The sequence below is a fragment of the Triturus cristatus genome, chromosome 7 (assembly GCF_964204655.1).
Source record: "Triturus cristatus chromosome 7, aTriCri1.1, whole genome shotgun sequence".
Classification (NCBI taxonomy): domain Eukaryota; kingdom Metazoa; phylum Chordata; class Amphibia; order Caudata; family Salamandridae; genus Triturus; species Triturus cristatus.
In genome coordinates, this window is record NC_140590.1 from 542,129,195 (window position 1) to 542,146,949 (window position 17,755).

A 17,755-nucleotide genomic window follows, 5' to 3' on the forward strand; every position below is an offset into this window, starting at 1 on the left:
CTTTCTCACTCAAATTTTCATCACCACTGTACTGTTCAAAAACCAATAATAATCTTTCATAATAGGCATGTACAGATTCTTTTACTTCTTGATGAGTTCTATAACTTTTTACCCAATCAGTTTCTTTTGGAGGTATTTTGTTTTTCAGGAAGGTAACTACCTCATTTGTAAATGATAAAATGTCCTGTCTAGTCCAGGGGACATGCACATAGCCTCCTCCTGGAATCTCCCACATGGGACACTCAGTTACCACTTTTTCTTTTTCTCTTACTGGAAAAGCTGCGAATGTTTTGTTTGTTGTATCGTCCCGTTTTCAAAACCACCTACTTTTCCATTTATCTACATCGCCCCATTTTCTCAGTAAAACAATTAACTCTTTAATTTGAGTTATTCTTCCTGCAGTATTCAAATTCTCAATGTCTTTTTCAGCAAAGTCTACTCTGTATGGCTTTTGCAATGATTTTATTTTTTCAAAATCGATACCCATCTCACTTGCTATTTCTTCCAATCTTTCATGTAAATTTCTCGCTCTCCATTTTATACTTTTTTCATAGAAACATTAGTTCTTCATCCTGATATGCTTTTAATTTTTCTGTGGGAATAGTTCCTACTATTAATTCTTCTAATACTAATTTTAATTTTGCCACATCTAATGGTCGAGGTTCAGCATCTTTTTGCTGTAAACTCCTTAACCATTTGCTTAATTCATCAGAAGTGGGACCTACAGGAATTGTTTCACTCCTTGGTGATCCTGGCACTGACTCTGTCGTCATTATTGCTTTATTCGCTAGGCTCTGGTTCACTGTCAAATTTTTAGGAGTGCTTAATCCAGAAGTTCCTACCACTTGTCCCCATGGATTTTCTCTTGAATCTCTTTTTTCCATTTTGATTTGTTTATTACTGTTGTAAGGGATCGTTAGACAATGTTCACTATCCTTCTGCTTATCAAAAATAGGCATTACTGGTCCTATTGTTACAGGAACAGTTACAGCTTCCATATTTTTGGTCAATTCCCTAATCTTTTCAGTTTACTCTAAAGTAGTTCTGGCTAATTCAGCTGAATTTTCATTTGTCATTTTACCAGATTGTACTTTTTCTGATTCTCTAAAGGGATTATTTTTCCCTACCTCAGGTGGCATTGACTCAAATGTTATACTTTGTGGTGATTCTTTTACTGGGGCACTTGGTGTCAATAACGTGGAATTTGGTTGATACGGGGGAGGATTTTTATAAAACATGTTCTCAAGTACATCATCCTCCGACTCATGCACACCATACTTCGACTCATGCACACCATACCAATCTCTCCAGCATTTCTCATAGGGAACATACCATCAGCCATATTCGCACTTCACCATCTCCTCATTCTGCCATCATGATTCTCTTGTCCACATGGTCTACCAAACATATATTTATACCTTCCGCCACTCCGCTGTCGTTCTCTGTCATACATCTCATCTTCCCATTTGAATGCTTCAAACTGAGTAGGTCTCGGTTCTAACCTCATCATTCTTTCTCTTAGGTTCCTTAATACCGCTAAATTAAATGAACCATGTTCTGGAAACGCTAAAACTCCATCATCTTTTGTATACTTTGCCCAATTATCTAGCCAAATACATGTATGATATCCATATTTTGCAACCATGAAGGATGTGGGCGATTTCGGCGGAGGAAGTAACTGTCCCTCTCTAGTCACAATCGGTTTATCCTTTTTGAATACGTTTTTAATCTTTCCAAACCAGAACTTTTTCCATTGGATCGTAATACATCATTTTCCTTATTCTGTGTCGTTAGATTTCCTCTACGACTATTCTGTGGTCTTATCCAATCGTAGCGCGACTCACACTAACGCACCAATCCGGAGCGTCTGTGTCACTCTTGCAATTCTCCAATCCCAGCGCGACTCACACTAACGCACCAATCTTGTGCGTTTACGTCGCTCTACAGCTGGCCAATCCCAGCGCGGTCTTTCTGACGTCCGCTTTTCTCGCTACTTCTGCTGACCCCTCCTTTACAAAATTTATCGGCAAAAGTTTTCTTACGTTTTCTTTCACTCAAAATCTGTTAGTAACGACATAAAAACGCCACCATTGTCCGCTTCGCTAAACAAAGGAGATAGTTTTGACCTTTTAAACAAGAATTCCGTATTTCTCGAGAGCAGCGCTTACCTCTGCCCTACCACAGAATTATTCCACTCGTTGATAAGATAGCACTTCCCTCTACCTTACCCTTCTAGCAAGCATTAGCTAACCGTTTCTCTGGAGATAAAACACCTGTTGGAGACTACACTGCTCCTGAGAATTAAGACCAGAGTTTCACAATTAAGCCGAATGCTATTTAATTTACACACATTCATACGGAAAATGTAGTCCACTCGCACAGAATCCTGTATTTCTCGAGAGCAGCGCTTACCTCTGCCCTTCCACAGAATTATTTCATTTGTTGATAAAGTAGCACTTCCCTCTACTTTACACTTCTTACAAGCTTAGGAACACCTATTACCTTTCCAGTGATCAGCGTAATCAGAGCTCACAATGGACTCCTGTTACTTAAGACCAAACTTTCACAGGTGGCCTTCGCTACCCATACACCTCTTTCACACAGAAATGTCCCTAACGATAACACACGACGATGTTACCAATTTGAACCCAGACAATGCGTCGTGCAACTCCAATCGTTACACGTTTTCCCCGTGTACCTACAGGGCAACAAACGATACACCATGTGACTTCACTTGCCACAGGGCATCCGACTTCCTACGTCCCAGAAGTCTTCAAAACAACATAGAACGCGACGCGACTCAACATAGAATGTAAGAACATAAATCAATACTCATCCAAACATCCGCAATCAATAATCAGAAATCAAAATCAATAAGCAATAATCACCAAACCAATGCAATAAAACCATAACTCTGCTACCAGAAAAACTGATCCAGTGCGAAACTGGGCGGGGGAGGGGGGGCAAATTTACAAATATCCTCCCTGCGTCGAAGACCCGTCGTCACGCTAACTCATTCACACACGCATTCATTGGTGGGGCCCATAACACCAACACTCATACGTTTCTCTCACGAGTCTGCACACAGGAGGAATGATGCGCTGGACATGTGGGGGGTACCTTATTACCTATAGGGAAGAAAAGTTATATTACAGAATATACATTTGCATCACCACCTGTAGGATCTTAACCTTCACATCAAGGCACTCCACCACTTGGTCGACGGACCAATTAGTTGGACTGGTTGATGGTGATTTAGAACCAGCTAAAACACATTTAAGCTATAGAATCCTCTAATCTGCAATTGGAAAAATCACAAACTCATAATATCTTGTTAATCAAATTATTTTATCTAAATCTTATTTTCATGTAGCATTTTAGTCAATCAAAGTTGAAATTTAGGCAACCAACACAAATCGCTTGACATTTTATATTTACCTATTCTTGCTATCGGGGTCTTTTCTAATCAATTGGCTCTGCATAAACCACATTTTTCTGCTCAATTGTCCCAAAAGCATGCCAAAATTGAAAGTCTGGAAAGTTCTTTGCTCAGCACGTCACAGTCCCAAAGATCTCCAAAGGACCAGAAAACGTGCATGCATCTAGCTCGTCTGTCATCGCCTGTGGGGTCGGTAGGGGAGTGCGGTAACTCCTCCCTATTTTACTGCCCCTTTTATAATAAAATTCGGGATAACGGGATAACAGGAAACAGTCTTTTACCAATACTACAATCCGATTGGTCCATTTGAAAGAAATTTTAACATCATCCTACTTTCCCAGACTTTTGGTTCCCAAAGAAGTGTAAGTCACTGTGCTGTGACTTGAGGTTGCCTGGAGGTCTACGGAGCCATCCGAGTCTGCGCAGTAGACATCGCGCTCACAAGACGGTGGCCACTTCGGAACTCCATTTTGGCTATCCTGGTTTGGTAGGCCCAAATGCCAAATTAAGCAAAACAAACACAAGAGTAATTAATATACAGAAATGAAGATTCTAATGTTAAACCCACACTAATCCCTTTATGTATTAGTATTTTCCTAGCTTTTAGCGACTTTGAAAGCAATAAACTCACCATTCGTTCCAAACGGGAACGCAAACGTCACCAAAGCAACATAAATCATGCAATATCCTATCACCACACGTACTACTGTTAATAGGCGTACCACAGTTGGTTATTAGGGTTGTTCTGCCATGCAAATAGCAATGAGTCCCGTGTGTAAATGGTGTTTACTAAAAGTGCCAATGGTTGGTTAGTATAACACTGCAAACAGTTCATTCCAATTATAATAAAAATCGGTTATGTAATTAGTATTTTCATGCAAAATACAAGAGATATACAAAATTTTGCTTTACCTGCTCCATCAATGGTCAAATTGCGGTCACAAATCTGGGTACTGGAGATGCAAAGTACATTTCTAGCACCCACAACAGAAGAGTCAGGGTTGCCTCTGAATGCCTAAAAGCATGTTAAACAGAGAAGACAAAGATAAAATGCCTGAAGTGACCAATTGAGGTATTAGATTAAATTCCTTTCACTTTAAGTAAGAACAAGTTGTACGACATAGTAAGATGAAGAAGCTGTTTCACATCTACCCAGGGCTTTAAGTGGGCCGGGTCTCACCGGTGCTGAGCACCAGCAGTTTTTTAAAGGGGCCCTCGAAACAGGTCTCTATCGGGCTCTGTTTGGTGCAGGGGCAACAGGCACATTGATGTGCGCTGCTCACTTCTCACTAGTGGAGAAATGATGGCATGAGGTCATGCCAGGAGACCGTTGTAGGGGAAGGGAAATCATTTGAAGAGAGCCTATTTCCTCTCTGGATTTCCCTTCTGATTTTGAAACTCAGGCGTAGCAACATGGTTGTGGTGCTTTAAGTGGAAGCTTTTTCAATATTATATACAACAACCCATAGTTGCTGCTTATTTATCTTATGCAATGAACAACCATTGACAAAGCCAATAGTCCTGGCTTGTTGTAGGTATGATGTTACTTGTTGTATTATATATCTGGATGCAATGACAAAACAGCAAAATACAAGTCGGGTGGCACACTTTGCTAAGCACAGATTTTTAGCTTACATGTATTAAGCCACGCCCATAATTACATTGGCCATACCCCTTTGAGAGCCCCCCCCCCCCCCCCCCACGATCTACCTCGTGGTCAGGTGAGCTACTATTGATGTAACATTTCTTTTTCTTTTGTGCACAAGCCTGAAGAACTGCTTCATCAGTAGCTCTCGCTGACTGCTTAAAGTAGTCAGCTTGTATGTCAAAAAATAAGTAACAGACGTATTGGTTCCCATAAATGCTTTTTCCCAACCTAAACAGGCTTTAAATTGCCTTAAAGAGGCTATTTAGCAGATAGAGAGGTAGAAGAATATTCAAATGAAGTGCACAAGTTAGAGACTACTGGTTTTCGAAATGATTGTGACCTACTTGTTTGTCAGAAATACAACTAGAACCCATTGCGTTTGAAGCGTTGTCAGTGTAAAGAAATCAAGACAAGATGACATATAAGTTGTTACTATGTCACAAGGCTGCAATTAAGAAAGATAATCTGCATTTAATTAAAAAATTGTCAGGTCCCTTGCTAAGATATTTGCACCACAGCATAATGCCACCACGCGCCACATGCACTCAAGCGCAGCAGCCACATGATATTTATATGGCAAACTGAGGCTGGACATGGGGTTGGGGAACGGAGTTAGGGAATGAAACGCCTAGAAATAGAATTAAATAGGCAGATTTTCCATCAGGCCAGGTTTTTTGTGCTTTGAAGCATTATCTAAGTATTTCTGCTAATCATCAAGTAGATTCTACCTGAGCTACAGTCTGCGTTTATCTGTTGCTGAAGAGGTTAGGATCTCTGCTTCCAAGCGTTTTATGAATGAGGGTAAAGGATTAGCTTCTATGATCTGTTTTAAAATATCATTTTAATGTTAACATACATTCTTATCCAATAGCAACAAGAACTTACAAGTCACTAGTGTATACGTGTGTATGTATATATAATGCTCCATGGTAAAGTTCTGGTCCCAATTTGCAATATTCAGTGGAAAAAATATCCAAAAGCTGCCCAGAGATAGTAGTTCCCAAATTGTACTAGAGGTACCTTTCACTTATTTGTTCCTGGCCTCAATCTGCCAGCTAGAGTTTAAACAAGCTGTAAAGTTCTGAATCTTCAAAAATCTGCTCTCCCCAAGAATGATGACCTCACATGCACAGGCCCATGAAAGGATTAGCTGCAATCTGGAATCTTTGTACCATCTCTAGAACTCCTGCTGCATCCGCTTCCTACCACATTGACTAGCGGTTGAGGATGGACATGGTCTTTTTTTATAGAGGAGCCTCGTCATGCAGAACAGACTGATTCGCAGTACCCCGCTGATCACCAACACGAAGGAAAGTATAAATCCACCAATGTGTCCAGTAGGACATATTCTCCCTGTTGTAGTAAAACATCATCCTGTTTATCTTTATATTACTACTTAGTGATCTTGCAATATTTTGGTGGAACACAATCTCCATGCCCTCGGTGTGGGGGAGAGGGGGCAGATTTTCGCCACATGTTTTGGGCTTGTCCGCAGTTGGGCGATTATTGGGCTGAGGTAGTGGACTGCCTGAATCAGGTGACAGACCGCTCTATCACTCCAGAGATGGGGACTTGCTTGTTGCTATGGTTCCCCCACACCCGCCGCACGAATGTCACTAGCAGGTTCTATGATCTGGGGTTGATCTTAGCCAAGAGAGAATTGACCCTGCACTGGAAAGCTAGGGGAGGGCCTAGCTATTTGCGGTGGAGGGCAGCGCTAGTGAGATGGGCGGGGGCGGAGGGTACGCTCCGGGTGCAGTTGGCTCTGAGACGAGATGATGAGAAAGCGCTAGCGACAACCAGGTCATGGGAAGCGTTGGTAGTGGAGCTCCAGGGGCTGATATCTGAGGAAGGGGAAGGAGGGAGCACGTCGGATCGGCCAGAGATGAGGGGAACTGGGGAATGAGAGGAGATGGGAAGGAAGGAGTTCCCTAGCTATATACCAGAGGCATGGACAAGAGGGACGGTTTGCCTACACAGAGAAGGGGTGAGCAACTGTAACTGATCTCCTTGGAAGGGGGGGCACACCGGGGGAGAAGGAGGAGACGGGGGCGCACTGACATGGGGGTGGGGGGGAGGGGACGAGTTGGGGTTGGGAGGGAAGGTACCCTTAATGAACACGGGGACCCGTGGTGTAATGAACAGTCATTGTTGTTTTGGAAAATAATAAAAAATGTTTCAACAAAAAAAAAAATATATTACTACTTAGTGATCTGATTTCCTTCCTAAAAATTCCGCAGTTTTGGTTAAGATGTATGTTAAAAAAAATCTTAAATCACCACGCTTATTCAGTGCCACAGGACTCTATCACTTCCATATTAGCACCTTGAGAACTGACCATATTAGCCTACATTGTATGTGTGGAGCAGTGATTTCCCACAATCATATTCATTTTCTTTTCATAACCCAAATGATGACTAGCACCTGCAGAAATTCGTTCACATCAAAGTTTAAAGCTGTACTTCTGTCCAGCGGTGCCCAGCTTCTTCCATGTTTCATCCCTTTTCTTTTATCTAGCAACTTTTCAGTGAGTTTGTGTCACTGTTCCTCGAGGGATTTTTTGTTCAATACAGGCTCCAGCTGTAGGCTGCACTATTACCTTTATATTCACACGGCCTGCACCCCAGGTCAGCATGATTATCCTTACTTCATACACCCCCCTCCCCTTAACCGGAGGATACCCCCACATCCAGAGAACAGTTACCCCAATCCAAGAGCATAGGCACCTATGTTTAGGTTCTAACTAGGAAACATTCCTCCTCAAGGGCATTATATACAGAGAGAAAGTTGCATCTGTTAAGAAATGCTATCCTTTTTTCCAAAAACTCTCTTTGGAACTTTCAGATGTAAGTTTTAAAAAGGAGCCTGAGAATATCTTTGTTATGTAGCTTGTTTTGTATTTGTGATCAGCGTGCAAATGTTTAACCATCATATGTCAAATGTTCATCGTGGTCACAGATAATTAACATTACGCCTGAATTACTATCCTTGGATTTCAACCCCAAAGTTATGAGACAAGCAGAAGATATGGACATACCGTTTTTCAGAGAGCAACACCCATGTTTTAGCTTTTGACACTTTCAATAAGAATTTGAGAGTAATATCCTAATCTAAAAGCAGTATCGTTTTAAATCTGCCTCTAACAGCCAAAGTAACAGTTGAGAAGTGTTAAATAATCTGCCATGTTTTACTCTATTTATGTGCTTGAAGGTGATTCAGTTTGCAGTGCACTCTGTATAACATCCTCATTCTGAAGGAATGTGCTGGTTATGTGAGCCAGTTTTTCTGAAGTATGTACATTCTTGATCCCTCTGAGATATATATTATTTTTTTGGGAAAAACATTATTGTTGTTTGCGTTAAACATAGCTGATTACAATCTCGTATATTTTGCAGTTCTAGCGTTATACGTGCCAGCGCCACAGAGTACATCACACATATGCACTTTCGCTTCTCCACAGTACCCATTAGAATTGACATTGCAGTACTTAAAAAGATTCCCAGTAAAGCACTATCTGTATTTGTCATTCACTCAGTTCGGGATCTGATTCCTCTGGAGGCGGGGCGCATAAGTTCCCTCGAAATGTGTTCCATTTCCCCCACACTCGCATCCATTTACGTGGACACCCTCTATGAATGAATACTGCTTCCTCTGAGATATTTTAAGGTTTTGACTATATAGATTCCTTTGACACATGCGACATAAGAGATGCAGTGGTTCATATTTCTCATGAATGGAAAAGCATTTGGCCTTAAATAAAAGAGGGAATCTTTCCCATATGTTGGCCTGACAAGGTTGAGAATGTAGCGTTCTAGCAGCTGCTATAAAACTGTGTTCTGGGGTGTTTTTCTTTTCCAGCTGTTCTTTGCAAACGAACACCTCCCCTGGGGCCGATGCCCAATGAAGATATAGATGTCAGTAACCTGGAGGCACTAGAGAAGTACCGCAGCTTCACACGGTACTACAAGCTGGCCGAAGAAGAGCGCAAGAAGCCCCAGTGGTGGCGAACCTACAGAAAGTACATGGAGCAGGACCAGGGTGGGTGTGAAGCAGTGCATTTAGTGTCCTGTTATCAGTCTTCTGTTCTCATGAAAAGGTTATTGGCATTGCTGAGTTGTCTGATTGACCGATAATAATAAATACTGATAGATAATCTTGTACCTAATGGCTAGAGCGGTCGACCTCGAAGCTGGGGAACCAGGTTCGAGTCTCGGCAGGGACGCTCAACATCCTGTGATTCTGGGCAAATCATTTAATCTCCCCGTACCTACCAAAATGAATGTGTCCATCTGTAATGTAACTGGTACTTATGTAAAGCGCTCTGATACCTTCAGGTCGAGTTTGCGCTATATAAAACTCTAAAAAAAAAAAAACACAACCTTACAACATAAATAATGACAGAAAATTATGGAACATGAATTGTGAAACGTGGCAAAGAGCCTAGCTGCTTAGCTTGTTTTGGAATGTGACTGAGAACCAAGTTCAATAGATAGTGAAGAACCACCATGTATAATGGATTAGAGCCGTGTGTGCAATGATGAAAGAGCCTGTCAGCATGAATGGCATTGAAGATCCATGAAGCATGAGTGCTGATGGATAGCTCTGCATAAGACAGTGCATAGAGGCGTATTAAAAATCTGGTGATGGAAAGTGCTCTGGAAACCCTCATTGTACAATTTCCGGTGACTTGTGAACAGAAGCACTGCCACTGGAAAACCATTGATGCACCGGAACAAAGGAAAGAATCACGTGTAGAATAAATGGGGTTGAGGATAAATTTAATTTTAGTTTTAATGTATCTTTATTGAAGAGAGCAAAGTGAATACAGTTAACTGTTCCTGGCCTGGGTACAATGGCAGGGCTCGTACCAAAATGAAGCTCAACATCTGCACTCCTAAAAGAACAACAGTATGGGTAGGAAAGACTTTTCTGGGGGGAAAGAAGCTGCTATCCAATTGCCATTTCCAAACTGTACTCGCTGCCTAGAGCAGATGGCAGGAAGAGACTGTCGGGCGAGAGGGAGGAATTGAGTCAACTGGACCAAACCAAATAGGGTTCACAAGGAACTCTCTTCTAACACCCTTCACCAAAATAACAGTAGAAGGTGCTTCCCAGTAGTCTACTAACTTCAACACTGAGCAGTGCTACCTTTTGAGATAGCACTGTACAAATCAAATATTCGCCATTTTGACAGTTTCTTGAAAAATGTGTTCCTGTGATGGGTGACCATGGATTTTTCCAGGTATGACCAAGTTGTTGGTATCTCTAGCCTCTGCAATTCCCTCTCTACTATCATAAGAGCCGGGCTCGGAGCAAGAGGACATGCTTGCTCCCCCCAACTGCTGCAAAACTTTCTTCCTTTTCATACCAGCTCACATAAGATCTTTCTGTTCAGGAAAACTCGCTACATCATTTGTAAAATAGCTGCCCATACAGGATGTGTTTTTGTGGACCTCTTAGTTGGGAGTGTGAACAACATCTTAACCATCAGGCGTTCTTGGGCCACATGTACTCACAAAAAGAAGGGAAAGCATCCATGTGATGCCTATTAAATTTATCGGAGTCTGAGGGTTGGAAACACTAGTAGTTTGTTAATACTGCCCTCACCCACTAGTTAGTGGCATGCTTCATCATTTGGCCGCCACTACTCCCTGCTGCAGGCCAACATAAAAATATTTTATGGAAATGCACTAGGGATCCACTTTGCAGAGGCAGTAATGGGATAAAACTATCTAGGAAGGTACCCTCTCTACTCTTTGCTCCTGGGCCCTTCCTGATATTGTGTACTTGGGGAAGTAACATCCCTGTCACCCTCTCTGCTTTGATCACCTTGTTTAATCAACATGATTAGGAACCATTCTTCTAAGTCATATATATCTTTTTGTTTTTTAATTCCATTTACACCCCTAGGGAATTACTCCATTCCCAAACTTCTGAAAAATCTCTCTATGCACACTGCCTCACACCAGTATCTATGTGTGTGTGTGTGGTCACTCATCACTAGCATGCCACTAGCCCCATGCAGGGACAGTGATATACCTCACTCTTTATAGTTTATAAAGAAACTAAATATTTCTGTTATGTGTATAGCAAAAACCATAAATAAGAGCTCTTACTCGAGTTTCATATGTTCCGCTCTAAACTCTGGATGAGAGTTGGACGTCGTTCTTAAGTGACACACTGCATAAGGAGGAACATATTTTTTAGTTTGTATCCTCCATTGATTTCAAGTTTCCATTATGTATATAGTTTAAGGGATAGAACATAATGTAGCTTTCTCTGTTGCTTGCTCGTAACACTCCTATCCAGTGCTCTTTTCCAATACCCAACCTCTTTTAGAGCCTTGTACCTGTATCCCAACTATCGACAATACTTAGTTTATTATCTAGGTTACCAGTGTACATCTCCCTTAAAATATTCTCCCCATCATCCAGTGCTCGCTACTTCAAGGTCTGATCGCGCCCATTCGGTCCACTCTACACCCTCTGGTGTTGGATCTCTGGGTTCTGGTGATCCATTTTCAAGTGAACCGGAGCCCGTCTCGTTTCCCGTCATATGACCTACATGTCATTACGGCAAGGAACCCTAGCGTAGCTCAGGTCACATGATCTTTTCGAAGGCGATGCTGTTCATGGAACTCTGTCCCTGTCATATTGAAAGGTTTTGTATTTAACCCTTTAGTATGTATTGATGCTGTGTGCCTCATCCATATTCCTTTATCCAAATCGAATATTTTAATATTCTTTTACATCACAAAGGGAAATCGGTAAAGACCACAAATGTTGTTATTGTCCCGTGGTCATTATGGAGGGGTACTCTCCAGCAGTCGTCTATCCCACCATATTGGGAGGTATTTAAACAGTTTTCTATGTGTCGTTCCTCCCTTTATATCGATGCTGTATTGATCAGCCACATTTGCATTCTTCAGCATAGAGCTACCAATAAGGTTATCTTCCTCATACTTTTTTAGGGGGTGAGATGTTCGCACTTAATTGAAATTGGCAGTCATGTTGATCTCCCACATTCATCAGTCAGCTTCCCTACAGATTTAATTGCACTAACACAATTGCCACCGGAAATTGGTACATTTGAGCAAGCAGTCAACCGAGAAATTGAGTTAATGAATAAAAAACCTAAAAAGAATTTCTTCAACTTAACAAATCAAGAAAACAAAGCGATTCAAGAGTTAAGAGATGACTCTAGAATAATATAAAACGGCAGATAAAGGGGGAGCAACAGTACTTCTATCAATAAAGGCCTATGACATTGCGTGTCTCTGTCTACTCTCAGATAGACAAAATTACAGGATCCTGGTAAGTGATCCCACCCCAGAACATCTGAGAATGATAAGAGGGGTGGTAGAAGAAGGCCTAGCAAATGGATGGATAGGTGAGAAAGAGGCAGTGTTTCTGTGTAAAGAAAAATGGTGACTCCCTATTTCTATACATTACATGAAGTCCACAAACAAACACTGGAAGACCTATAGTTTTTTTATCAAATCTGTTTTTATTATTTCAAGAGTACACTCGGTGATAACAGGCATTGCACACACAAGTTTGCAATCATGCATAAATTGTTAATCAGTACATGGGCGCATGTGACCACATTAGTTTAATATGCATTCAAACTTTACTACGAATAAGACCATGAATGCTCACCCAGGAGCTAGCTGTACTGCATTCTGCCAGTTCTGATTCCATCTCTAAGGTGCAGTAGAAAAGCAGTGTATCAACCTCCCGGTTACTCGTGTGGTCCAATGCTGATCGTTCAGCTCGAGCAATGAAACAGATGAATTACTTACAAGCAAAGAAACAATAACAATGGCAGCGTAAACCATTTGTACATGCGTAACTCCCTCCCCCCTTACCTTTTTCCCCACCCCTCGCCCCCCGGGGCCACTTGTGTGCTCCTCAGCCATAACCGCGTTAGTGTAGTTGCACTCGTGCCAGGGTAGGGTAGGAGAAAGTGGGACCATACTATCCCGTCAGTACAGCAGCCTGTGGCATGCATCCGCCTGTGTGGTCATTACCAGCTTCCTCCATATGTCTCATGTGGCCCTCCTCCTTCCGCAACCCCAGTGTTTCCTCCCTTCGGATGGCAGTCCCCTCTGCCCTAGCCCATGCCTGAAATGAGGAACTCCATACCCGTGTGTGCGGCGGGTCATGTGCCTTCCATCTCCTTGTAAGGAGGCGCTTTGCTACCATGAGCCCCAGATCCAAGAATCGGGACGTTTCCTTGTCTTAAGGGGACCTCTTAAAGTGGTGCAAGATGTATTCGGGCCAGTCAAAGGGTATGGAACGACCCGTGCTACCCTGCAGCAGCCCACTAATCGCGCGCAAATAGATGCCCAACCCAGGACAGCTCCACAGCATGTGCATCTGGAAGACCTATAGTTTTGGGAATCAATCCTGTGTTGGAACCCCTGTCTCAATTTTGCTATTTCTTCCTTAGACCACTTTTAGTGTAGAAGCTATCTTACCTTAAAGATACGAGGGACATTTTGAACTTAATCATTGTATACCAGTATCCCCCAGGAAGAAACACTGAGGATAATAGAGAAAATCATATAATCCGGTAAATGGGAGTTTCAAACTCAAGAGCTTTTGTTTTGAGTTTAGCAGAGATTGCCCTATCAAAGAACTTTTGTTGTTGTTTAAGGATACACTGTATCTACAGTCACATGGAACTTCCATGGGCAGTTCATTCGCCCCTAGTTTGGCTTCTCTTTACACTTCGGAATTTGAGGATGAATACATCTACGCTTCCAACCCCTACTCTGAATCAATAAAAATCTGCCATTGTTACATTGACGACGTCTTCTCAATTTGGAAAGGGGACAGAGACTCATTGGAAGAATTCTTCAGGTGGATGAATAGTAGGAATCCCTTTTTGTTCTTTACATCCACAATTATTACCACCACCTTACCATTTGCTGGATCTAGAGATCAAACCAGAGGTTGGCAAACTGGTGAGTGGGTTGTATCATAAACCCAGGGACAAGACCAACTTGTTGCTATTCAAGAGCTTCCACCCAAAAGCCCTCAAAGAGAATTTGCTGTATGGACAATTTCTTTGTATCCGGAGAAATTGTTCAGAAATCAACATCTTTGAGGTGGAAGCAAAAGTGCTGAGCAACAAACGCCAGGAATGGAATTACCCAAGACAAGTTATCAAGAAAGCATGAAAACAAGCTCAAAATAATAATAGGGAATCTATTTTGGAGACCCAAGAGAGACCAAAGGCGGATAAAAAAAATCACAACATTTAGCACCGCTTCTAATTGTCAAGAAAATTGTGAAGAACTGGCGCATCCTAACTTCAGGGGGTCTGAAGCTACAAACACTACTGTTCGCATTTAAGAAGAGTGCGAGCCTCAGAGACTCCTTGGTAAACACGACCAACATTAGGAAGATCAAGAATTGAACCTAGCCTGTGGGGCTTACCACCAATAGTGTGTCAGTTTGCATGTGGGTCATGCAAAGCTTGCCCATTGACTAACAATATGAAAACTGTTGTTCTAGGACTAAGGTCTCCATGGAATCTAAATACACATACTAACTGCAATTCAGAGAAAGTGATATATCTGATCAAATGTCCCTGTAACTACTTTTCTGTAGGTATGACTACAAGACTGGTAAAAATTGCACAGAAAGGGATATAAATTGAGTGGTAATTGACAAACCTTTCATCCCAACAAATGAAATAGATATCCAATTATTCTTGTTTAAACGCGAACAAAGATGGTTATATAGGCTAAAGTGTGATAAACAGGAACTGAACGATGCGATTCCCTGGCACCACGTGAATAGTTTGGAGTAGTCTGCCCATATAGAGAAGGAGAGTAAACACTAAGATATCCCACACCTAATACCAAGAGAAATATAGACAAAGTGAGCAGAGAAGGAAACTGTACATGAACCCTATTCTTACCTTTGTACACCCAATAGTGATCTAAACACTGAGTCACGTTATGTACTCCAAGAGAAATCTGTAGGGAAACTGACTGATGAATGTAGGTGATCAACATGACTGACAATATGAATTAAGTGCCAACATCTCACCCCCTAAAAAAGTATGAGGAAGATAACCTGATTGGTAGCTTTATGCTAAAGAATGTAAATGTGGCATCGCTATAAAAGGAGGAAAGACATATAAAAAACTGTTTAAAAACTTTCTAATGTTGTGGTACAAACGACTGCTGGAGAGCATCCCTCCATAATGACTATGGGACAATAATCATGTTTCTGGTCCCTACCAATTTCCATTTCGATGTAAAAGAATATTAAAATATTCGATTTGGATAACGGAATATGGATGAAGGACACAGTATCAATACATACTGAATGATTATTTGCATACAATACCTTTCAATATGGCGGGGACAGAGTTACTTGAAAAGCATTGCCTTTGAAAAGATCATGTGATCTGAATTACGATAGGGTTCCTTGTCGTAATGACGTGTAGGTCACATAACGAGAAACCAGACGGGCTACGGTTCCTTTGAAAATGTATCACCAGAACCCATAGATCCACTGGCGGTGGGTGAAAAGTGGACTGAATGGGTGACGATCGAACCTTGAAGTAGTGAGTACTGGACGTTGGGCAGCTTAATTTAAGGGAGATGTACACCGGTAACCTAGGTAATAAACTAAGTATTGCTGATAGTTGGGGTATGGGTGCAAGGCTTTAAAAGAGGTTGGTTATTGGAAAAGGGCACTGGCTAGAGGTGTTATGAGCAATCAACAGAGAAAGATGCATTATGTTCAATCCCTCAAACTATATACATAATGGAAACGTGAAATCAGTGGAGGATATCAACTAAAATATATGTTCCCCCCCTTATGCAGTGTGTGTCTATAGGATGACGTCCCACTCTCACCCCGAGTTCAGAACGTAACATATGAAACTCTGGTAAGAGCTCTTATTTATCGTTTTTGCTATGCACCCAATATAAATACTTAATTTCTTTATAAACTGCAAAGAGTGAGGTATAACACTGTTCCTGCACTATGCTGGTGGCATGCGAGTGATGAGTGAGTACACACACATAGATACTGGTGTGAGCCAGTGTGCATAGAGAGATTTTTCAGGAGTTTGGGAGTGGAGTAATTCCATTGGGGTGTCAATGAAATAAAAAAACCAACATATATATGACTTAGAAAAATGGTTCCTAATCATGTTGATTAAAGAAGGTGATCAAAGCAGAGAGGATGACAGGGACGTTACTTCCCTAAGTACACCCAAAGATAGAATGTTTTAACCCTGTCAGGAAGGGACCAGGAATAAGAGAGGGTACCCTCCCAGATAGTTTTATCCTGTTACTGCCTCTGCTAAGTGGATCCCTCGTGCATTTTTATTCAATTTGCACTCCACCCTGTATGTTGGCCTGCAGCAAGGTGTAATATCGGCCCTATGAAGTATACCACTAACTATTAGGTGAGGGCAGTATTAACAAACCCCTTGGGTTTCCCACCCCCAGACTCCGATAAATATAATATAATAGGCATCACATTGATTCTTACCCTTATTTTTGTGAGTATATGTTTGAAATAGGGAGGACTGGGGAAAGCTAAAAATTCTCGTTCCTTTGTTCTAATTGTGACGGAGGTTCTTGGGATACCATCAGATTCTCCCATCAGGCACTCCAGAAGTGCCACAAGTTCATCCTCCGCAGCTTTGGGCAGGAAGCCTATCATTCAAATCCACACTCCTACCTGCATTCTCTCAAAGGTTTCTAGTTTTGATTCCATCATAGAGATACCATTCCCTGTGCACTGCTGGAAGCAGATGTTATCTTTTAATATATCTTTAGTGTAATAAGAGCCTGATACCTACATTCCTCGTATTATCCGTTCTAAATACCCTGTTCTCAGGGCATTTGTCTTCTCACACATGGTGCCAAGTGTCGATCATCAGTTGGGGATGGCTTGAGACTTATTGAATTGCTATCATCAAACTGTGTCCTTATGAAATGTGTCACAGACCGTTTGATTCCTAGTCTATCAATTCCCAGCCTACTGCAATCTGTGGGTCTCATACAGGTTTCCCAGTAAGTGACGTTTTGCACGTGCTGTTGTGGGCCAGCAGTCCTTCTCTCCACTCCAGAAAGCCGATGTTGGCTTTAATGGATTTCCATGACATATAGTGAGGAGAGCCTTCCTTCCGTCGTGCCACTATCCATGGCATCTTCTTTAAACTGCCTTGTCTTAAAGTCACTAATCATCAAATATCCTGTCTTAGCTGGTGCTCCATCCTCTGTTTGGAACCCCTCCATTTCCTAGTGGCACATTGAGGCCTTGACATCATTTTAATATAGTACTTTTTAGTTTCAAGTAATCCAAGTGTAAGGCTAACTAGTAAATCCTGGCAGAGGAACAAAACATTTTAGAAAGAGAATCTGTTATTTGGAAGTGGTGACATATATGTGTTGTGCACAGTGTTAGAACGGATTGTGGAAATTGTGTGTATGTGTAATATTTAGTGGCACATTGTAGGATACACTGTAGGAAAATGCACATGGTATTTACTTATTAATGGTTTATTTTTATAGTGCTGCATATTACCTTTCGTTTACTTGAGACCACTATAATAACTAAAGGGGGAAAAACAAGATGAATCATTTAGGACCAGTCCGATATTCTTCTTCACAATCCAGAGTTAAAAAACTC

At 41.6% G+C, this 17,755-nt stretch overlaps 1 protein-coding gene across 1 annotated transcript in view; it reads left to right on the forward strand.

Moving 5' to 3' along the window:
- MRPL38 (mitochondrial ribosomal protein L38) overlaps positions 1-17,755 on the forward strand; it is a 79,915-nt gene that overhangs the window by 18,870 nt on the left and 43,290 nt on the right. Inside the window, exon 2 of the mRNA XM_085616962.1 lies at positions 8,946-9,125. Coding sequence (XP_085473088.1) covers positions 8,946-9,125 — 180 coding nt within the window. The remainder of the gene's footprint in view (positions 1-8,945; positions 9,126-17,755) is intronic.